The sequence below is a fragment of the Mycotypha africana genome, assembly GCF_025528875.1.
Source record: "Mycotypha africana strain NRRL 2978 chromosome Unknown BDF20scaffold_3, whole genome shotgun sequence".
Taxonomy (NCBI): Eukaryota; Fungi; Mucoromycota; class Mucoromycetes; order Mucorales; family Mycotyphaceae; genus Mycotypha; species Mycotypha africana.
This window is the reverse complement of record NW_026515727.1, coordinates 675,633-691,179: the sequence shown is the minus strand read 5'-3', so window position 1 is coordinate 691,179 and position 15,547 is coordinate 675,633. Positions and strand designations below refer to the sequence as shown.

The window sequence follows — 15,547 nt, the reverse complement described above, 5'->3', positions numbered from 1 at the left end:
TGTACAGTCGTTAAATATGTCTTCTGCTCAACAACAAGCTCAGCAACAACAAAAGGCCACTGAAGATAAAAAGAACTTGCCACAACTTGGAGCTCTTGAAGAAGACGACGAATTCGAAGAATTTGCTGCTGAAGGTAAAAACAAATGGGAAACGATTGCTAAAGGATTTTCAAGTCTTTGCAAATTATGGCAATAAATGCGCTAATATAATATGCTAATTATGGTTTGCTTTTGTTTTTCTGAAAGATTGGGGAGAATATGAAGAAGATCCTGCAGATGCACATTTTTGGGAAGATAATTGGGATGACGACGATATTGAAGACGATTTTTCAAAGCAATTACGGTAAGTAAACGGCAAGCTTCTTAAAAGGTGCTAATAGCAATGCATTAATAATGAGTATGTTAAACTAAATATTATGGGTGATTATAGTGCTGAGCTCGAGAAAGATACATCCCAGCCTCAACCTATGAAAATGTAAAACACTTATCAACTTTGCACCATTTTCACTATTACAGCCAAATCCTATCAGAACACCCAATAAAACTGGAGGTCTAACCTCTGTCCGTCAACTTTGCCCCCCCCCTTGCGTAATAAACAATGTATACATTTATATCCATCAATCGAACGAATAATAAATAGATATGCGTAGGCTCTGATTCACTCGCCATGTTTACAAGATGCAGGGCCTTATTTTAGTTTTATAGAGGGAAAGCATTGATTTAACAAGCTAAGAAATTAGATTTCAACAAATCTTATACATTATATATCGTCTGAACATGCAAAATTCTTATACCTATTACTTGCTAAGTTTTATGGGGAGGTTGTGGTATTATCTTATCGCAGCAAAAAAAAAAAAAAAAAAAAAAGAAATAAATGGATTGATAGATCAAAATGTAAAGTAGGCAAACTTGTAGGATATTAATGAAGAAACCGTTTTAAAATGAGAACGAAAAAAGTGAGAGGAAGAACTTTTTTGGCTATGTGTCTATAAACATACGTTGGGTGTTCTAATCTTTCTTGAGGAGAGCACGTCTTGCCTTAACAGCTTGAGCTAATTCATCCAACATTTTCTCTGTTGTTTCAAAATCTACACAAGCATCTGTGATGGAAACGCCGTACTTTAAAGCGGATGGACCTTCCTCAGGCACAGATTGTTTACCTTCATTAATATTTGATTCGATCATAACACCAGTAATCGCTTGATTACCCGATGCCACTTGTTGTGCTACGTCACTGCATACTTTGGGTTGATTACGATGGTCTTTAGATGAGTTACCATGTGAGCAATCGATCATAATATTAGGACGAATTTTTGCTTTTTCGCAAGCAGCTTTGGCCTTCTCCACATGCTCTGCGGAATAGTTGGGTCCATCATTGGATCCTCGTAAGATGATGTGGCAGTCTGGATTACCCGTAGTATGTGTGATACTGACAGTGCCATTTTTTGTCACGCCCAAGAAATGATGAGAAGAAGACGCAGATCCGATACCGTCAATGGCTACACGCACATTGCCATCTGTGCCATTCTTGAAACCTACGGGAAACGAAACGCCAGAGGCTAATTCACGGTGTAACTGAGATTCAGTGGTACGTGCACCAATGGCTCCCCAGGACATGAGATCAGCGAGGTATTGAGGTGAAATGGTGTCAAGTAACTCAACGGCAACGGGCATTCCCATATTTGTTAAATCACATAAAAGTTGACGGCCGATACGAAGACCCTTATTGATGTCATAGCTGAAAATATAATATTCATTTGTTGAAACAATTAAAATTAGTATATCTACGAGGCATAAAAAATCTAGGTTGAAGCATTTCCTAGCTTTACCTGTTATTGATATCAGGATCGTTGATTAATCCTTTCCATCCTACGGTAGTTCTCGGCTTTTCAAAGTAAGAACGCATGATAATGACGAGCTCACCCTTGTGTTGGTCTTTCACTTTTAATAACCGTTCGCCTACAATGAACCCCCATCGGCAATCAATACCACAATTCTCAGAATATTCCTGTGTATAGTGTCAATGTAATGGTGATTTACTTACAATAGTCCTTTGCTGCTTCTGTATCATGAATTGAACAGGGGCCCACAATAACGATAAGTCGATCATCCTTTCCATGAAGAACCTGTGATAATTCATGACGAGCTTCGGTTGACGTCTTCTGAGACCTCTCTGACTGAAGTATGCATAAATAAACATCGTTAGTTCTATAAAAATTACAACAAAGACTACTTTCTTTAAGAGCGTAGACACCAGTGACTTACAGCAGGGAATTCTTCTTGAATATAAGCAGGTGTTAATAATGCGTTGTAACCGGTAATACGAAGATCTTCCATCATTTTCTATTTTTGTATCTTAATTGATAATAATACAGTGAAAGTTGTTTTAATGTAGGTGATAGAGCCGCGTGTCTCCAACTGAGAGTATAATATGAAGAAAAGAAAGAAAGTATGCCAAGGTTAAGGTGTTGTCCCTTGAAATATAATGCTAACATAAAAATTGGAATTTTTTTAGTGTGTTCTGACTCACATAAACTCATGTTCGGCATTTTAACCAGGAAGTCACTTTTTTTTTTTAACTTACAAAGTTAGCCTTTGGTTATGCAGCGCATTGTTCCAAAATGATACTCTCTTTTTCGTAGTGGACCATTTACTGAATATAACCTATTAAATAAGTTTTTGTGAAACTAAACTGATAGATTGTTTTGTTGTTTCAACATTCATCCTACGTTGCATCTGGCTTAATATAAGTTCCGCGGTCCTTTTACCCTCCCACCCCCTTTTGAAGTTTCCGTGGCGGACCCTATGTGCGGGGTAAATTGCCCGTGCAGAAAACCTTGCATCGCTACCCAACAGCGACGGCTATACTAGCCATTTGGTCTAGGCAGTGTAGTCAAGCGAAACTCGGTTAAGGTTAAGCCTGTAAAAGCTAGACGAGAAAAGCTCCAAATGCTGTATAAGCGGCAGCTGATATTGTCAAGTATTGATTGAATTCACCACAGCATCATCAACAGTTTTCTAAACCAGCAACTGAGGGTGTAATACGTTATATCCCAGTTTTCTATTTAGGAAAGGGAATGAAACTCATGGAGTTCTACTCAACAGTCTTTTGATACGTATGTTGTAAAGAATTCTAGAATCGAATTACGGGGAGTTCTAACATGCGTAAATCCTTGCCTGTACGGTTCTTGGTGTTGACGCAAATTAAGAAAACACAAAATTGAACTCGGACAAACAATAAAACTACTCTAGGACAACATGATGTTGTTTTAATGGTAAATTTACTTGTTTTGTCTACTTGCAAGTGCATATGCAGGATAAATTTTGATACTATTTTCTATAAAATTGGTAAGAAAAAGTCGAAAAGGCTCAAGAAAGCGGCGGAAAATTTTCCATTAATGCTATTGTTCAAATAAAAGGCATGTGCCTGAATTGTATATAAACCAAGCTCTTTCCCAATGATATTAAAATAACTGTCATTTGCCTGATTTACAATGGTTTTATTGATTTCCAAAAATGGAAGTAAATGTAGAGAAGAAAAAAGGTTTCATAATCTTGCAATTAATTGCGGCATCTGTCCAAAGTTTGGATAATCATATTTGAAGCAAGTTTATAGTTGAGATGGAACGGATACGTTAAGACAGTTAGATTTTTTACTCTTTTCAAAAAGAAAATGTAATACAGATGGACCTGAGATGTTAATATCAATCCAGCTGCACAAAGAAATAAGCTTGTTCCTGTTCCTCAGGGCACTTTTGACCGTCTCTTCTTCCCTAATTTGTCGCTTGATGTAGCTGAGTTCTTCTAAATTGATACCATAATACACATTAAACCATTGTACATCCTTACTTTCCTTTCTTTTTTTTTTCTGGTATCTTCTTTGCACGACCAACTCATTTGTAAAATCTTTCATTTGGCAAATTCTTCAAAACCATGTCCGGCGTTACTGTATCTTCAAGTGGTATCGGTGTCGCTCATTTGCCAAATCAAAGACATAGACTCGTTTCGAAAAAGGGTGCTCATTTCACTTTGATGGTTTGCGGTAATGAGTTGAAAAAGAAGAGCAGCGTACACGTCGCTTTCAAAACTCCTCTAGTCGGTTCAGTATTGACAAACAATACCTCTTATAGGTGAGTCGGGCCTGGGCAAAACAACTTTTATCAATACTCTTTTTACAACCACTATCAAAAACTACAAGGCGCCTGAGAAACGTCATGCAAAGCAATTGGATAGAACAGTAGAAATAGAAATTACGAAAGCAGGTAATAATCTTCAACTTTTAGTATGGACAAACTAGAGTCAGAAGTGTTCTAACCCACCTATTTTCGGTAAAATAGAAATTGAAGAAAAGATGTTCCGAGTGAAACTATCTGTTATTGATACACCTGGTTTCGGAGACTACGTGAACAATAGAGATAGTTGGATACCCATCATTGAATTTATTGATGATCAACATGAGAGTTATATGAGACAGGAACAACAGCCATCTCGCAAAAACAAAGTAGATTTGCGAGTTCATGCTTGTCTTTACTTTATTAGGCCAACTGGGCACAGGTAATACAACATCCTCTGTGTTATTTATTTCTCTTGTACTCAGTCATTTTTTAACCGATATTTCTTTGCAATTAGTTTAAAACCTTTGGATATTGAGATAATGAAAAGATTAGGTTCGAGAGTAAACTTAATTCCTGTGATTGCTAAAGCCGATACTTTAACGCCAAAAGATCTTGCTGCTTTCAAAGAAAATGTAATACATTAGCAGCATCCTGTTATATAAGTTGTTAGCGTGTGCTTAACTCTTCCTTATAATAGGTTCGTGATTGTATCCAGCGTCATGCTATTAACGTTTTCACCTTTCCTATTGAGAGTGATGATGAGGAGACCATGCAACGCAACCAATCCATTGCCGAGATTGCACCTTATTCTATTATTGGCTCAACAGATCTTGTAACTACGCCAGACGGACGAAAAGTGAGAGGACGTGAGTACAGCTGGGGCGTTGCTGAAGTCGAGAACGAAGAACATTGTGACTTTGTAAAGCTCAGAAACTTATTGATTCGTACTCATATGTTGGATCTCATCACAAGGACGGAAGACGTGCATTATGAATATTATCGCTCTCAGCAGATGGCGACGCGTAAATTTGGTGAACCGAAATTGAAGAAACTAGAGAATCCAAAGTTACGAGAGAAGGAAGAGGCATTGAGAAAATCCTTCACTGAAAAGGTTCGTAATGAAGAAACACGATTCCGTCAATGGGAGCAGCAGGTAAATGAATATAAAGAAGGAAGAGCTACAGTAAATAAGAGTACAAACCCTAAACTCTGCATTATATTCATAGCTTATCAATGAAAGAGACCGTTTAAATAAGGACCTTGAGCAGCAACATACTCAGATTAAGGCTCTTGAGACTGAATTGGACCAATTATATCAGTTTATGAAGCGTAATAACACTACAATGAGAAGATAGACCGCTTCTTATTAGAAGAGTTCCAATTATTTTCCTTATCCCACTCATAATTTTAATAACTTATATCATCCATTTTTTGAGATACTGACTTCGGTTTATGTATATCAACTGTAACTTTATACTATGTTTTTCTTAATGCATAATCAACATTTTGTTAATAATAAACGTTAGCCGTTATACTTAATTGCATACCCTCCATGCGCCTGGAAATAAAATGACAAATACAAGCATTCGCGTACTTTCAATTAAAGCTTCTTTTAAGGGAGTTCTGAAGCTCATATGCCAAATGTTCAATGCAGGGGCATTTGAGTGATCATCTACTATTCACCCATAGCATCTCCCAACTACAGCACTTCCGAATGCCTAACTATACAATGCTTACGACTCCAAATAACAGGATAGCTGTATTGATAGTTGAGGGCTTTGAAAATAAATCCTTCAAACGCTTGTCCTAAGCTCTAATTTTGAATAAAAAGTATAGAATACATTTAGAATCTGGGCTACCAATAATGCGTATTTACAACCTTGATACGTGTGCACATCAATAATCGAACAGAACGCATTTATTTCGTAACAAATACGCCATAGAAAAGCAATTTGGTGTAGATAAAGCAATACGAGATACAGACCGGCTGATGGATATTGTCGGTTACAAAAAAAACCGAACTGGCGGTTTTAGTAGTGCCTTATAACAATCTCAAGCTTGGAGGAACAAAGACAGAGGATGTGGTTATAGGCTCTCAAGCCACACTTTTATTCTCAATTGGTAATAAAGTAAAGATACTCTATATCTCTATGACTCTTCACATCTCTGAAAATCGCTATAAAAATTTTTTTGGTCCAATATAGTTTTCAGGGAAAGGTAAAGTGGATCCAACGGCGATATCAAGGTTGGGGTACCCACTACATCCTCTGTCGTTGATGTGCTTCATGAGATAGAAACTACAACACTCGAGTACGTACAACAAGGTGGAGAATACATTCTACCACGGTCTATCTATTTGCATGTAATATAGGTCATGTACAACATATGACAAGATAAAGGCCTAAATACAATAATCACATATCAAGCATCTGAACCTGAAATTACTTAGTAGCATACGCCTACCCAATATAACTTAATTCTTACCAGACCTTACAAAGCAAATAATATTTCTACTTCATTTGAAGAATGATAAAAATTAAAATCATAGTCATCGACTTGTATAGTTATCAATCATATATCAGCTAAGCAAATATCTCAGGTTTGAAACCATCCAAACACCGTTATAGAATCACAAGTGAAAGATTATATTCAGACTACTCTATTTATATAAAAGTGTACATTGATTCATTCATCAGCTACAAAGAGCATATTCACAAAGTTGCTTCTTGGATAAACTTAGCTGGAAGAACAAAATTACTGATTACTGATACCTGGCTATCCGTTTTAATATTTCTATTTGTAAGAGAGGATATGTTGCTCATTGTATGAGACTTATTCTAACGCCTGCTCGTTACTTTCTAATAAAGGCACTATAAAAGGCTTTTGACACCAATTTTCTAGACTTAGTCGACCATTTTAACAAACTCATTGATAACGTGGCACACAATAGTAAAATCTTTTAGTATTTTTTTAAAGCCAAGGTTCTATTGCAGAATTATGCAGAACTGCATAATCTTTTGCAAAGGTTCTTCCGTAAATAAACTTCCCGTAGAAATTTAAGACGCTATGATAAGCATTAGCTTGTATCTTTGTTATTAGAAATTTCTGGAAATTTTCTACTTTCCATCTTACACTTAAGTACAAACCAAACTGCTCATTCGAATCAAATTCTGCATTTTATGTAGGAGCATCCAAAACCTTGACTGACAATACACTTTGTAAACTGATCTAAACTGCATTTAGAAGTTTTATCCATAATTTAGTTCCTTTAAATTGTTCATGCGGTCCACTATAAGAATAAAAAGGTGTTATGGCAATGACCAGCGGTTTAAAGCAAAATTAGGATAGATATTAGTCATCTGGAAACGGGATAAAAAGCCCGTCTTATACAATGGCGATGCACTTGCTTCTGTATCGAAGACACACATAAAATCTCGAGGCAATGCAAAGATTTTCTATATTCATGCAATCGATTTCCGAACAAGGGTGTTCTCCTCTTTGTTTTATTCCAAAGAACCCCAAAATAAATTGGCTCTTCTTTTCCTCTTCTCCTCCTTTAATATTCATTTTTGAAATTGTACAATGAATATTACCCCAGCTTGGAAGAAATCTGTTCAAGCTTCACTGAAAACCAACATTGAGAAAATTGGTACTTCAGCCACTTACGCATCTTTAGCGACAGTAACAGAAGACAATAAGCCAGCTGTACGTACAGTGGTCATGCGCGGATTTGCTGGCGAGCATTATAAAGAAGAGACAGGCTGGCAAAGTAATTTATTAGTGATTATAACTGATAAAACTTCGCGTAAGATAAACGAGATTAGAAGGAATCCAAATACTGAGATTAATTGGTGAGTCTTAACAGTCTAACACTAGTGGGAAGTTGATGAAAATCACTAATGCCGAGATACTACCTTTACTTTGTACAGGTACATGAATGGAACTATGGAACAGTTTCGAATTAGAGGAAATATTGATATAGTGGATAAGGAATATGCTGAAGATATAGTAAAGCGACCAGCAGTGTCCAATTTAACAAATGATATCGCCCCAAAGCTGGAAGTTGAAGTATCTGATAATATTGAGCGCAACAGTTTGGCATTACAATCTTTCTTGAAACAGCAAAATGTTTATAATAGAGCGAACAGTGATGTTGAAGCGAAAGTGAGGCCTTTTAATTGGCAGGCAGAAAGGCTACGTCACTTTATTGAATTTGGGGCATCTATGAGAGTAAACTTAGTACATAGCAAGCAAAAGGATGGAGACAATGAGAAAGTATCTCCTATGCATCTTGAGATTAAGGAAGTAGATCAAATATCTGGTTGGTTTGATAGAAACAATGAGTATTTGAACGAAGCTTTTGAAAACTTTGTTTTACTAGTTGTAAAGGTGACATCTGTGCTGTATTGGTCTCCGTCGACTGGTACTAAGGTACTATTATGATCAGTATGTTCGTTAAGTTAAATAAATATGGTAAATAAAGTGTTCAAAATGCAGGCAGCGGTTTTGATAGTTTTCTAAAACTGTGGTAAACAAATTAGACGTGAAAAGTGAAATCAGTCTTTAAACAAATGAAGTTTCGTTTTGCTTGAATTGAAGTTAAATCCAAAGGAAATATTGTCAGTCAATGATTGAAAGCGCTTTTATTTGTTTTGTTACAATTTTTATTCTTTTATTTCAAAGATGTATATCATTTTCTAAGTTCACTTTTAACACAATTTTCATTGTAAGCAAGGGAGGAAGGTTGGTTGCGGAAGAGTATTTTCGTTGTGGTTTATAAATGAGAGTATTTAACAACGCTTCAATATTGACATACTTCATTCGAGATGCCGAATTCACAGGCAACTATTTGGGCAATTACAATCAGCTATCAATATTTTTACCAACAGTCCATTTATAAAGCAGGTTCAAAGCAATCCAACGCATCATCCTTATTTTGTTTTTTTGTTTTGTGGTTTATATATATATATATATATGTATATTTTCATCTGGATCTTCCTGTCGCGGGTTGGAAAATCGAGATTCCGAATGCAACAGTCAAAAACACGTCTATACTTGTCAATTAAGTCTTGTTCTGTAAAGCATAACAGATATACGATTAGTCAATGTTCTAAATAATGACTCGAGTTTAATCTATTGTTAATATACGGGCCTAATATAGCGCTGAACAGCTTGTTATTTGTTAATATAACCAAAAGACATTCAGTATTACTAACAATGATAATAACTTGCTTATCTTTTATCTTTTGTTTCTGTAACATAAATTACTATGAGGCAAATTGCGCGCGTTAGGTAATAACCTTTTGTACCGATCTGCTGAATTATTGTCATTTCATTTGATTTAAGTATGTACTCTAAGGAAAATTAGGGTAACTCTCTCTTTCAAAACATATAGACTTTGTATTTCTTGTTAAGATAAGGATTTCTGCGATTTGTCCATCTTTATTGGGCACCATATTTTTTCAATACCTTTCAACTGTAACAAAGTATCCATTTCATAGAGATCGACGAGAAGACTCCAAGCAGCCTAAGTAGAATATGTGGAGATAGTTGAAATTGAAAACCCGATAGCAAGGCCTTACGTTTTAGCTAATCACATGTCAATCACCTTTGATTTAACACATCAGATGCTATTAGTTTCAAACTATTCGGTCATTGACGCTAGGGAAGATAATAGCTACAGATTCTGAAAACGATAAAGGTTCTGAGGAAGGGGGTACGGTTGCTTTTAAAATAGAAGAGACAACACGTAGAGTAACTCGAATTGCTTTCCACGATGGTGATTCTGTAGTATCACAACCCAGCACGAGAACGTCTTTGAATAAAGAAAGGACGTCATTCGAGAATTGAAAAAAAAAGCAGTTTTTGTTAAGTAAGTATGATCAATTTAAGGCCAAAATTAAGATTGTAAACAATCTGCTGTAATACAGGCAACAAACAATAAGAAAAGGAACATTCTTATACAATCTGGTGATGTTTAAATTTAACAGCCTTAGAAAATGATAAATCTTTTCCTTCTTTTTTTTTTTTTTTTTATTCTTGCTTTACTATTCCAACAAAATCACCATAATGACCGACACGATTATCACAATAGAAGGGCCTACAGAATCTTCTTCGTTAGTCAGTAGTATATATCCTACGCAATTTCATGAGATAGAGCAAACGATTGTTGAGCCAACAAATTATATGAATTCAAGCATTTATCGCAACTCTAAGGTGGTTGAAACTTCTTTTATACAGTCTTCCTCTATACCGAATCAGTTTTTTAAACAAGTACATTCAATCGATGATAATCTTGAGAATCCTGCAACTACAAATCAGTACAAAAGAAAAGATACTCCTAGCCGCTGTAACAATTGCCACTCTTCTACGTTTGCAACTGTTCATGACACTATACTACTGAAGAATAAACTAAAGGATAGACCACAATTGCAATCACTGTTCAGCTCTTCTGATCTTTACACAAAACGACTGGAAACTTTAACAACAACTGCTGCTGTTGCAACAGCTAGTAGAAACAAATTTTCTGCAAAAACGTTTTCTAATTTTTCAGTAGAACCTGTAGTATCCTCGTTTGGTATAAGAAGCAATAATAATAATGATGATAATAATACTAGTAACTTGGTAAAGGATTCACAGGTTTGTAATTCATTGAAAGAATTCTTGATAATAGTTTCACATCACTAAGAATTCCCTCCAATCCAACGTATACTATAATTTGTTTTTGTAGGGCGATGCGCATAGTATTCATTCTAACAAATCGAGCCACCATACAACAAAAAAGAAATACTATCAGCATCATCGAAAAAAGAGAAGCAATCATCAGTCTACGCCTACTGAGATTTTCGCAAAGAATCTAAGTGAAGCGGTTCTTGATGTTGATGGTAAAGATTTAGAAGACTGACTTTTTTAATGAAAATTATACAATACACAGACTGAAAGATCTTCTCTTACTGACCTTCAGCTGTATAAAAACATTTGCACGATAGACTCTTATGAAGAAGGGTATGTTTACAATACGAATGGCAGCAGTAGCAGCTTATACCCACCTTTAATATCACCTACTCTTTTCTTCGATTTGCCGACAGGTAAATAAGACATGCCTCTTAGGCATAAGAAAAAATAAAAAAAACAAACAAATTAACCAGGTTACATTCAACAAAAACCAAATTAGACAACAACAGTATTAATGATACCAAACGATGTCAAAAACAACATAAGCGGTCTGCATCCTATTTTCTCAATAATGCCAATACAAGTAATGGCATAGATAAAGAAGACAGTTATTTTCCAGATTATTTCCAGTATCACCAAAAACAGCAGCCACAACAGGAGCAATCAACAAGGAGGCCAAGACTTCGTTCTGCTGTGTCTGAATTGCCAGCAAGAGGTGCTATGAAATCCTTCTATATAAACGCTATCTTTCAATCAAAATTCGAAGAAAAGCGAAAAGAGTTCTTTCAACAGCAGCAAAAGAGATTAAAGCCTCCCTCCCCCTCCTCCCTTTATCTTACTAAACCTTCTTTCTCCAATAAAAGTACTGGCTATGGGCGTATCAAACGGACACGAAAAATAAACAATTACGATGAAGAAGAAGTATCATTAGAAAACACACCACTTCTGTATTACCCAACCTCATCGAATAGTCTTTTAGCTAGAAGAAGAAGGCTTCAAAAGAATAACATCAGAAGGTAACCATTTGTCTTTAGCAATTTAATGCCATACTTTTCAAATACGTATTGACTTGGTTGGACATTAAAAAATAGAACGAAAGAGAAAAACGGCACATTTTTTAGGATGAAGTCTCTATTTCACTTCTGTTATTGTGGAAGACCAGCTGATCCGGTCAACGATGCAGCAACTTCTACATTATTATCAATGCCAATAACGACCAGCCCATCCAAGAAGTCACCTAACAGAATCAGAACTTGTTTTAATCTAACTTTATCTATTGGCTCAGTTATGGGCGTCATTTATGTAACTTCAGTTCTCTGTTTTGTTTAAATCATAAGTTCATATCGTACACTCGAACAATATGATTAATCGATTATCTGAACCGTCGAAACAGCAACTCAAACCTTTTTAGTCGTTAAACCGACGACTCAATTAACTATGATTTTTGACCTGACCTCTGTAGGTCTAACTAAATTATCAATTATGCTGGAACTTTACCGTTCGTTACACTTATACCTCATTTGCAACTGCAATTATGAATTATACTCAATAAGAACTATTACTTCCTTGGAATTTAAATAGCAATGCTAACTTATTACACATTTGGCGGACAAGATTTCTAGATTATGCCGCTATTAAAAAAGCTTCTGTATCATGTAATGTGCTTCAAACCTTTCGATCAGATGGAAACCTTTCATGACATCAATCTTCAAAATATGATTAATGCAAGAAATTCCTATAGTAGCTTTCTGATTGGCTCATTTCCACTGTCTGAAAGCAAAAAAAAAAAAATTAACTCTTCTGCAGATCGATTTTTTTTTTTTTTGCGAGACCTTTCGACGTTTGTCATAATAAATTTTAGTTTGGTTAATAGCAAGTTATATACAGGTCTTAAGATGACACTGTCTGAATATGAGAAGCAACGGCTAAAAAATATAAAGTAAGGACAGCTGAATTTCTCATGAATTTTTCTTACAAAATTCAAAACCGTTCTAGCCTTCCTTATCTTCAATGTATATTTGTAAATGAATAGAGAAAATGAAGAGCTACTACGAAATTTGGACCTTCCACAACTCTTTGATTCAAAATCGAGAAGTGCTAGTCCTTCTGGTTCGTCAAACAAGAAGATTTTGAAGCAACATATGCCGGCCAAGAAAAAAAAAGAACCTCAATTACCAACGCGATCTTCAGCACGACTTCGAGGCAAAGAACCTGATTTAACTGATCTCAAACGATCGCTTGACGATGATGGTATTGCAGAAGAGTCTGCAGCAAAGAAGACTAAAATTATTGATACACTGGATGAAAAAGATCAAAAGCGACTGTTGAATGCAATGAAAACAGCGTTAAAAGATATTCCCAATATTACACCGAAACAGAAAGAAGGAATCTTAGGAGAAACGGAGGAGAAAGAAAACAGCAAACACGAAAAGACAGATTCAGCATTGAGAGAGACTTTGGAGAAATTGCAAATCCGACATACATGGACAACTATTAAAGTAACGCCTGACCGAATAACAGGAGCACTGTAAGTTACTGACGCGATGACCTTTCATCCACGTATATCTTTCCCTAATTTACATTTATGTTTGTTTACGTAGCTTCCATCCGTCCGCCACAAAGTTACTTGCATGTGCTATTGATACAGGTGGTTATCTTGGTATTTGGGACATTGATTATCAGCGACAAGAAGTTGATGATGAGGTAGAGGATCAGGAGGAACCAGCAGTCTACCAGTACCGACCCCACACTCGATCTTGTACAGACATTCATTTCAACCCTACCAATCCTTCTAAGCTATTAACATCAGCTTATGATGGGTATATAAAAGTCTATGATATGAATAAAGCTGAATTCGAAACCATAAACTTAAATGAACAATATCCTATTACAACGTTTGATATAACAAACGACGGCCATTCGGTAAGTTTACTATATTGAAACAATGTTTATTTGCGAGAAAATCGAAAATTCTGATTTCAATTGGATTACTATAATATCTGTAGTTATGGTTTTCAACATCGGAAGGCGAACTAGGATTGATGGATTTGAGAGCTAAAGCAACCGAGCATATGATTGTCAATCCTAGAGACAAAAAAGTCGGCTGCATCCAGCTTAATCCCACAAACCAACACTTAATGGCCTTATCTTCTAACGACCGTACGCTTACTTTTTGGGATACCCGAAAATGGATAGCCAATAGAACGAAGAGATCGGGTAATCAGGATACTGTGGAGCCTCTCCAGGTAGTAGAACACGGCTACTCTGTTACAAGTTGCTATTGGTCACCTAATGGAAAACACCTTGCAACTGCCTGTTACGATGATTATGTTCGTCTTTTTGATTTGACAAACAAAGGGAATGAAGTGATGGAGCTGAAGAAGGCTATCAAGCATAACAATCATACAGGTAGATGGGTTACTAATTTTCGAGCGAGATGGAATCCGAATCCTAATTATGGACCCCCTCATATTATCATTGGAAATATGAAGCAAACAATTGATGTATATTCCGGTAATACTGGGCAAGAGATAGTGCAATTATATGATCCTGATCATATTACAGCTATTCCTAGTGTTGCTCAATTTCATCCTACTACTGAAAATCCTGTTATTCTGACAGGTAATGCTTCTGGCAGAATGGTTTGCTGGAGTTAACCGATGAATTGGTTACAGTATAATACAAACTATAGTAATAAATTCCACTTTTTACAGCCTTTTAATTGATAATATGTCCTCTAAATATCCATTGCACGTATTAATCTAAATGGGAAAGTATCACATGTACCTGACTATGGTAAATGAATAAATATAAGTATTAGAATAACTCGGTTTATATTCTTTTCCTGTTGTAATTCTTTGTGGAAAACCCCATCTTCATCTGGTCATAATGAAGTATATTATAATTCTAAAAGGTATTTCTTTTGCTTTTATCTATTATGTCATTTTACTGAAAAACTGTTACCCCCTAACAGAAATACCTTATGTTAATGCTCGGTGTTGGATATAGTATAATTCCAGCATATTGACAGTCCCAGTAATACTTTATACTGATAAGATTTATGTGCTATGTGCTGGTAACACATATTCTCGAATTTTTACTTTATTACAACACCCAGCACTTTTTCAAATGATTATTCTTTCGAGAAGCAAACGTATCTAACGTCAATGGTCTTTAGAATCTTTGAATTACCTGAAAAGTTCCTTTAGTGCTTTTCTTCGTATGAGACCTGCCACCTTGACAGTCGTTTGGCAGCAGTGGTGGCATTTTCCTTGACTCAACCTTTAGATGGGTACTAATTGTATATGCTTATTTAAGTAGGGAAGTTGATGCATAATTCGTGCCTTTACTGTATTATTTTGTAAGTTTCTGCTGTCTATCAGGATTTTAGTGTTGAGCTCTCTGACCCAGATCATATTATTTCAAAACCCAATAGATAATTTGATTAGATTTTTTTTCTTGGATGCCTACTGCAGTACGGTTATAGAACTGTAGACTTACCTCCCCGACGTTTTCACTTCTACAAAATGTATCAACAAGATCGAGACCCCGCCATGGGGCTGAGCTGACCCAGGTTGATGCATAATCGGTTTGTTTGCATTGCAAAAATAAGCTGGGTAATATAATCTTGTCACTACATATTGGATACACAAGAGCTGATGTGTACTATTATTTTCTTAATTTTTTTGATTCAAATTTGAAAGTGCTTCGCAAGATGTCCCACAAGCACCATAAACTGATGTTTTGTCGCCGATTGT

The 15,547-nt window shown here is 35.9% G+C and overlaps 6 protein-coding genes across 6 annotated transcripts; 5 read left to right on the top strand and 1 right to left on the bottom strand.

The window, feature by feature from the left end:
• Nucleotides 1–16: 16 nt before the first annotated feature.
• BDF20DRAFT_911306 (26S proteasome complex subunit DSS1) lies at nt 17–479 on the top strand (the record flags this gene model as incomplete). The annotated part of the gene is made up of 3 exons (XM_053083805.1): nt 17–134; nt 247–343; nt 431–479. 3 exons carry the CDS (start codon nt 17–19, stop codon nt 477–479), a joined length of 264 nt encoding a protein of 87 aa, XP_052937965.1.
• Nucleotides 480–1,008: 529 nt separating this feature from the next.
• Nucleotides 1,009–2,340, bottom strand: BDF20DRAFT_833693 (3-deoxy-7-phosphoheptulonate synthase; the record flags this gene model as incomplete). Its single annotated transcript, XM_053078671.1, has 4 exons — nt 1,009–1,738; nt 1,830–1,959; nt 2,045–2,177; nt 2,266–2,340. The coding sequence occupies 4 exons, from the start codon at nt 2,338–2,340 to the stop codon at nt 1,009–1,011; spliced, it is 1,068 nt and encodes a 355-aa protein (XP_052937964.1).
• A 1,515-nt stretch (nt 2,341–3,855) lies between these two features.
• BDF20DRAFT_858315 (putative septin) lies at nt 3,856–5,699 on the top strand. Its single transcript, XM_053080405.1, has 6 exons — nt 3,856–4,042; nt 4,131–4,262; nt 4,338–4,554; nt 4,630–4,747; nt 4,813–5,268; nt 5,342–5,699. The coding sequence occupies exons 1-6, from the start codon at nt 3,934–3,936 to the stop codon at nt 5,468–5,470; spliced, it is 1,161 nt and encodes a 386-aa protein (XP_052937963.1). The 5' UTR covers nt 3,856–3,933; the 3' UTR covers nt 5,471–5,699.
• A 1,953-nt stretch (nt 5,700–7,652) lies between these two features.
• BDF20DRAFT_858313 (pyridoxamine 5'-phosphate oxidase-domain-containing protein) lies at nt 7,653–8,613 on the top strand. The gene is made up of 2 exons (XM_053080404.1): nt 7,653–7,966; nt 8,045–8,613. The coding sequence occupies exons 1-2, from the start codon at nt 7,698–7,700 to the stop codon at nt 8,556–8,558; spliced, it is 783 nt and encodes a 260-aa protein (XP_052937962.1). The 5' UTR covers nt 7,653–7,697; the 3' UTR covers nt 8,559–8,613.
• Nucleotides 8,614–10,164: 1,551 nt separating this feature from the next.
• Nucleotides 10,165–12,600, top strand: BDF20DRAFT_858309 (uncharacterized protein). Its single transcript, XM_053080403.1, has 5 exons — nt 10,165–10,739; nt 10,846–10,999; nt 11,105–11,203; nt 11,290–11,806; nt 11,882–12,600. Exons 1-5 carry the CDS (start codon nt 10,185–10,187, stop codon nt 12,117–12,119), a joined length of 1,563 nt encoding a protein of 520 aa, XP_052937961.1. The 5' UTR covers nt 10,165–10,184; the 3' UTR covers nt 12,120–12,600.
• Nucleotide 12,601: 1 nt separating this feature from the next.
• Nucleotides 12,602–14,586, top strand: BDF20DRAFT_858304 (WD40-repeat-containing domain protein). Its single transcript, XM_053080402.1, has 4 exons — nt 12,602–12,729; nt 12,823–13,317; nt 13,391–13,712; nt 13,796–14,586. The coding sequence occupies exons 1-4, from the start codon at nt 12,686–12,688 to the stop codon at nt 14,444–14,446; spliced, it is 1,512 nt and encodes a 503-aa protein (XP_052937960.1). The 5' UTR covers nt 12,602–12,685; the 3' UTR covers nt 14,447–14,586.
• The last annotated feature ends 961 nt before the right edge of the window (nt 14,587–15,547 follow it).

Coding starts and splice junctions, on each gene's coding strand:
- BDF20DRAFT_858309 (XM_053080403.1), top strand. CDS start 10,185: ATGACCGACACGATTATCACAATAGAAGGGCCTACAGAATCTTCTTCG. Junction 10,740..10,845: donor ATAATAATACTAGTAACTTG/GTAAAGGATTCA, acceptor TTGTTTTTGTAG/GGCGATGCGCATAGTATTCA. Junction 11,204..11,289: donor TTTCTTCGATTTGCCGACAG/GTAAATAAGACA, acceptor AAACCAAATTAG/ACAACAACAGTATTAATGAT.
- BDF20DRAFT_858304 (XM_053080402.1), top strand. CDS start 12,686: ATGACACTGTCTGAATATGAGAAGCAACGGCTAAAAAATATAAA. Junction 12,730..12,822: donor CAACGGCTAAAAAATATAAA/GTAAGGACAGCT, acceptor GTAAATGAATAG/AGAAAATGAAGAGCTACTAC. Junction 13,713..13,795: donor TAACAAACGACGGCCATTCG/GTAAGTTTACTA, acceptor TAATATCTGTAG/TTATGGTTTTCAACATCGGA.
- BDF20DRAFT_858313 (XM_053080404.1), top strand. CDS start 7,698: ATGAATATTACCCCAGCTTGGAAGAAATCTGTTCAAGCTTCACTGAAA. Junction 7,967..8,044: donor CCAAATACTGAGATTAATTG/GTGAGTCTTAAC, acceptor TACTTTGTACAG/GTACATGAATGGAACTATGG.
- BDF20DRAFT_858315 (XM_053080405.1), top strand. CDS start 3,934: ATGTCCGGCGTTACTGTATCTTCAAGTGGTATCGGTGTCGCTCATTTG. Junction 4,555..4,629: donor ATTAGGCCAACTGGGCACAG/GTAATACAACAT, acceptor CTTTGCAATTAG/TTTAAAACCTTTGGATATTG. Junction 4,748..4,812: donor TTGCTGCTTTCAAAGAAAAT/GTAATACATTAG, acceptor TCCTTATAATAG/GTTCGTGATTGTATCCAGCG.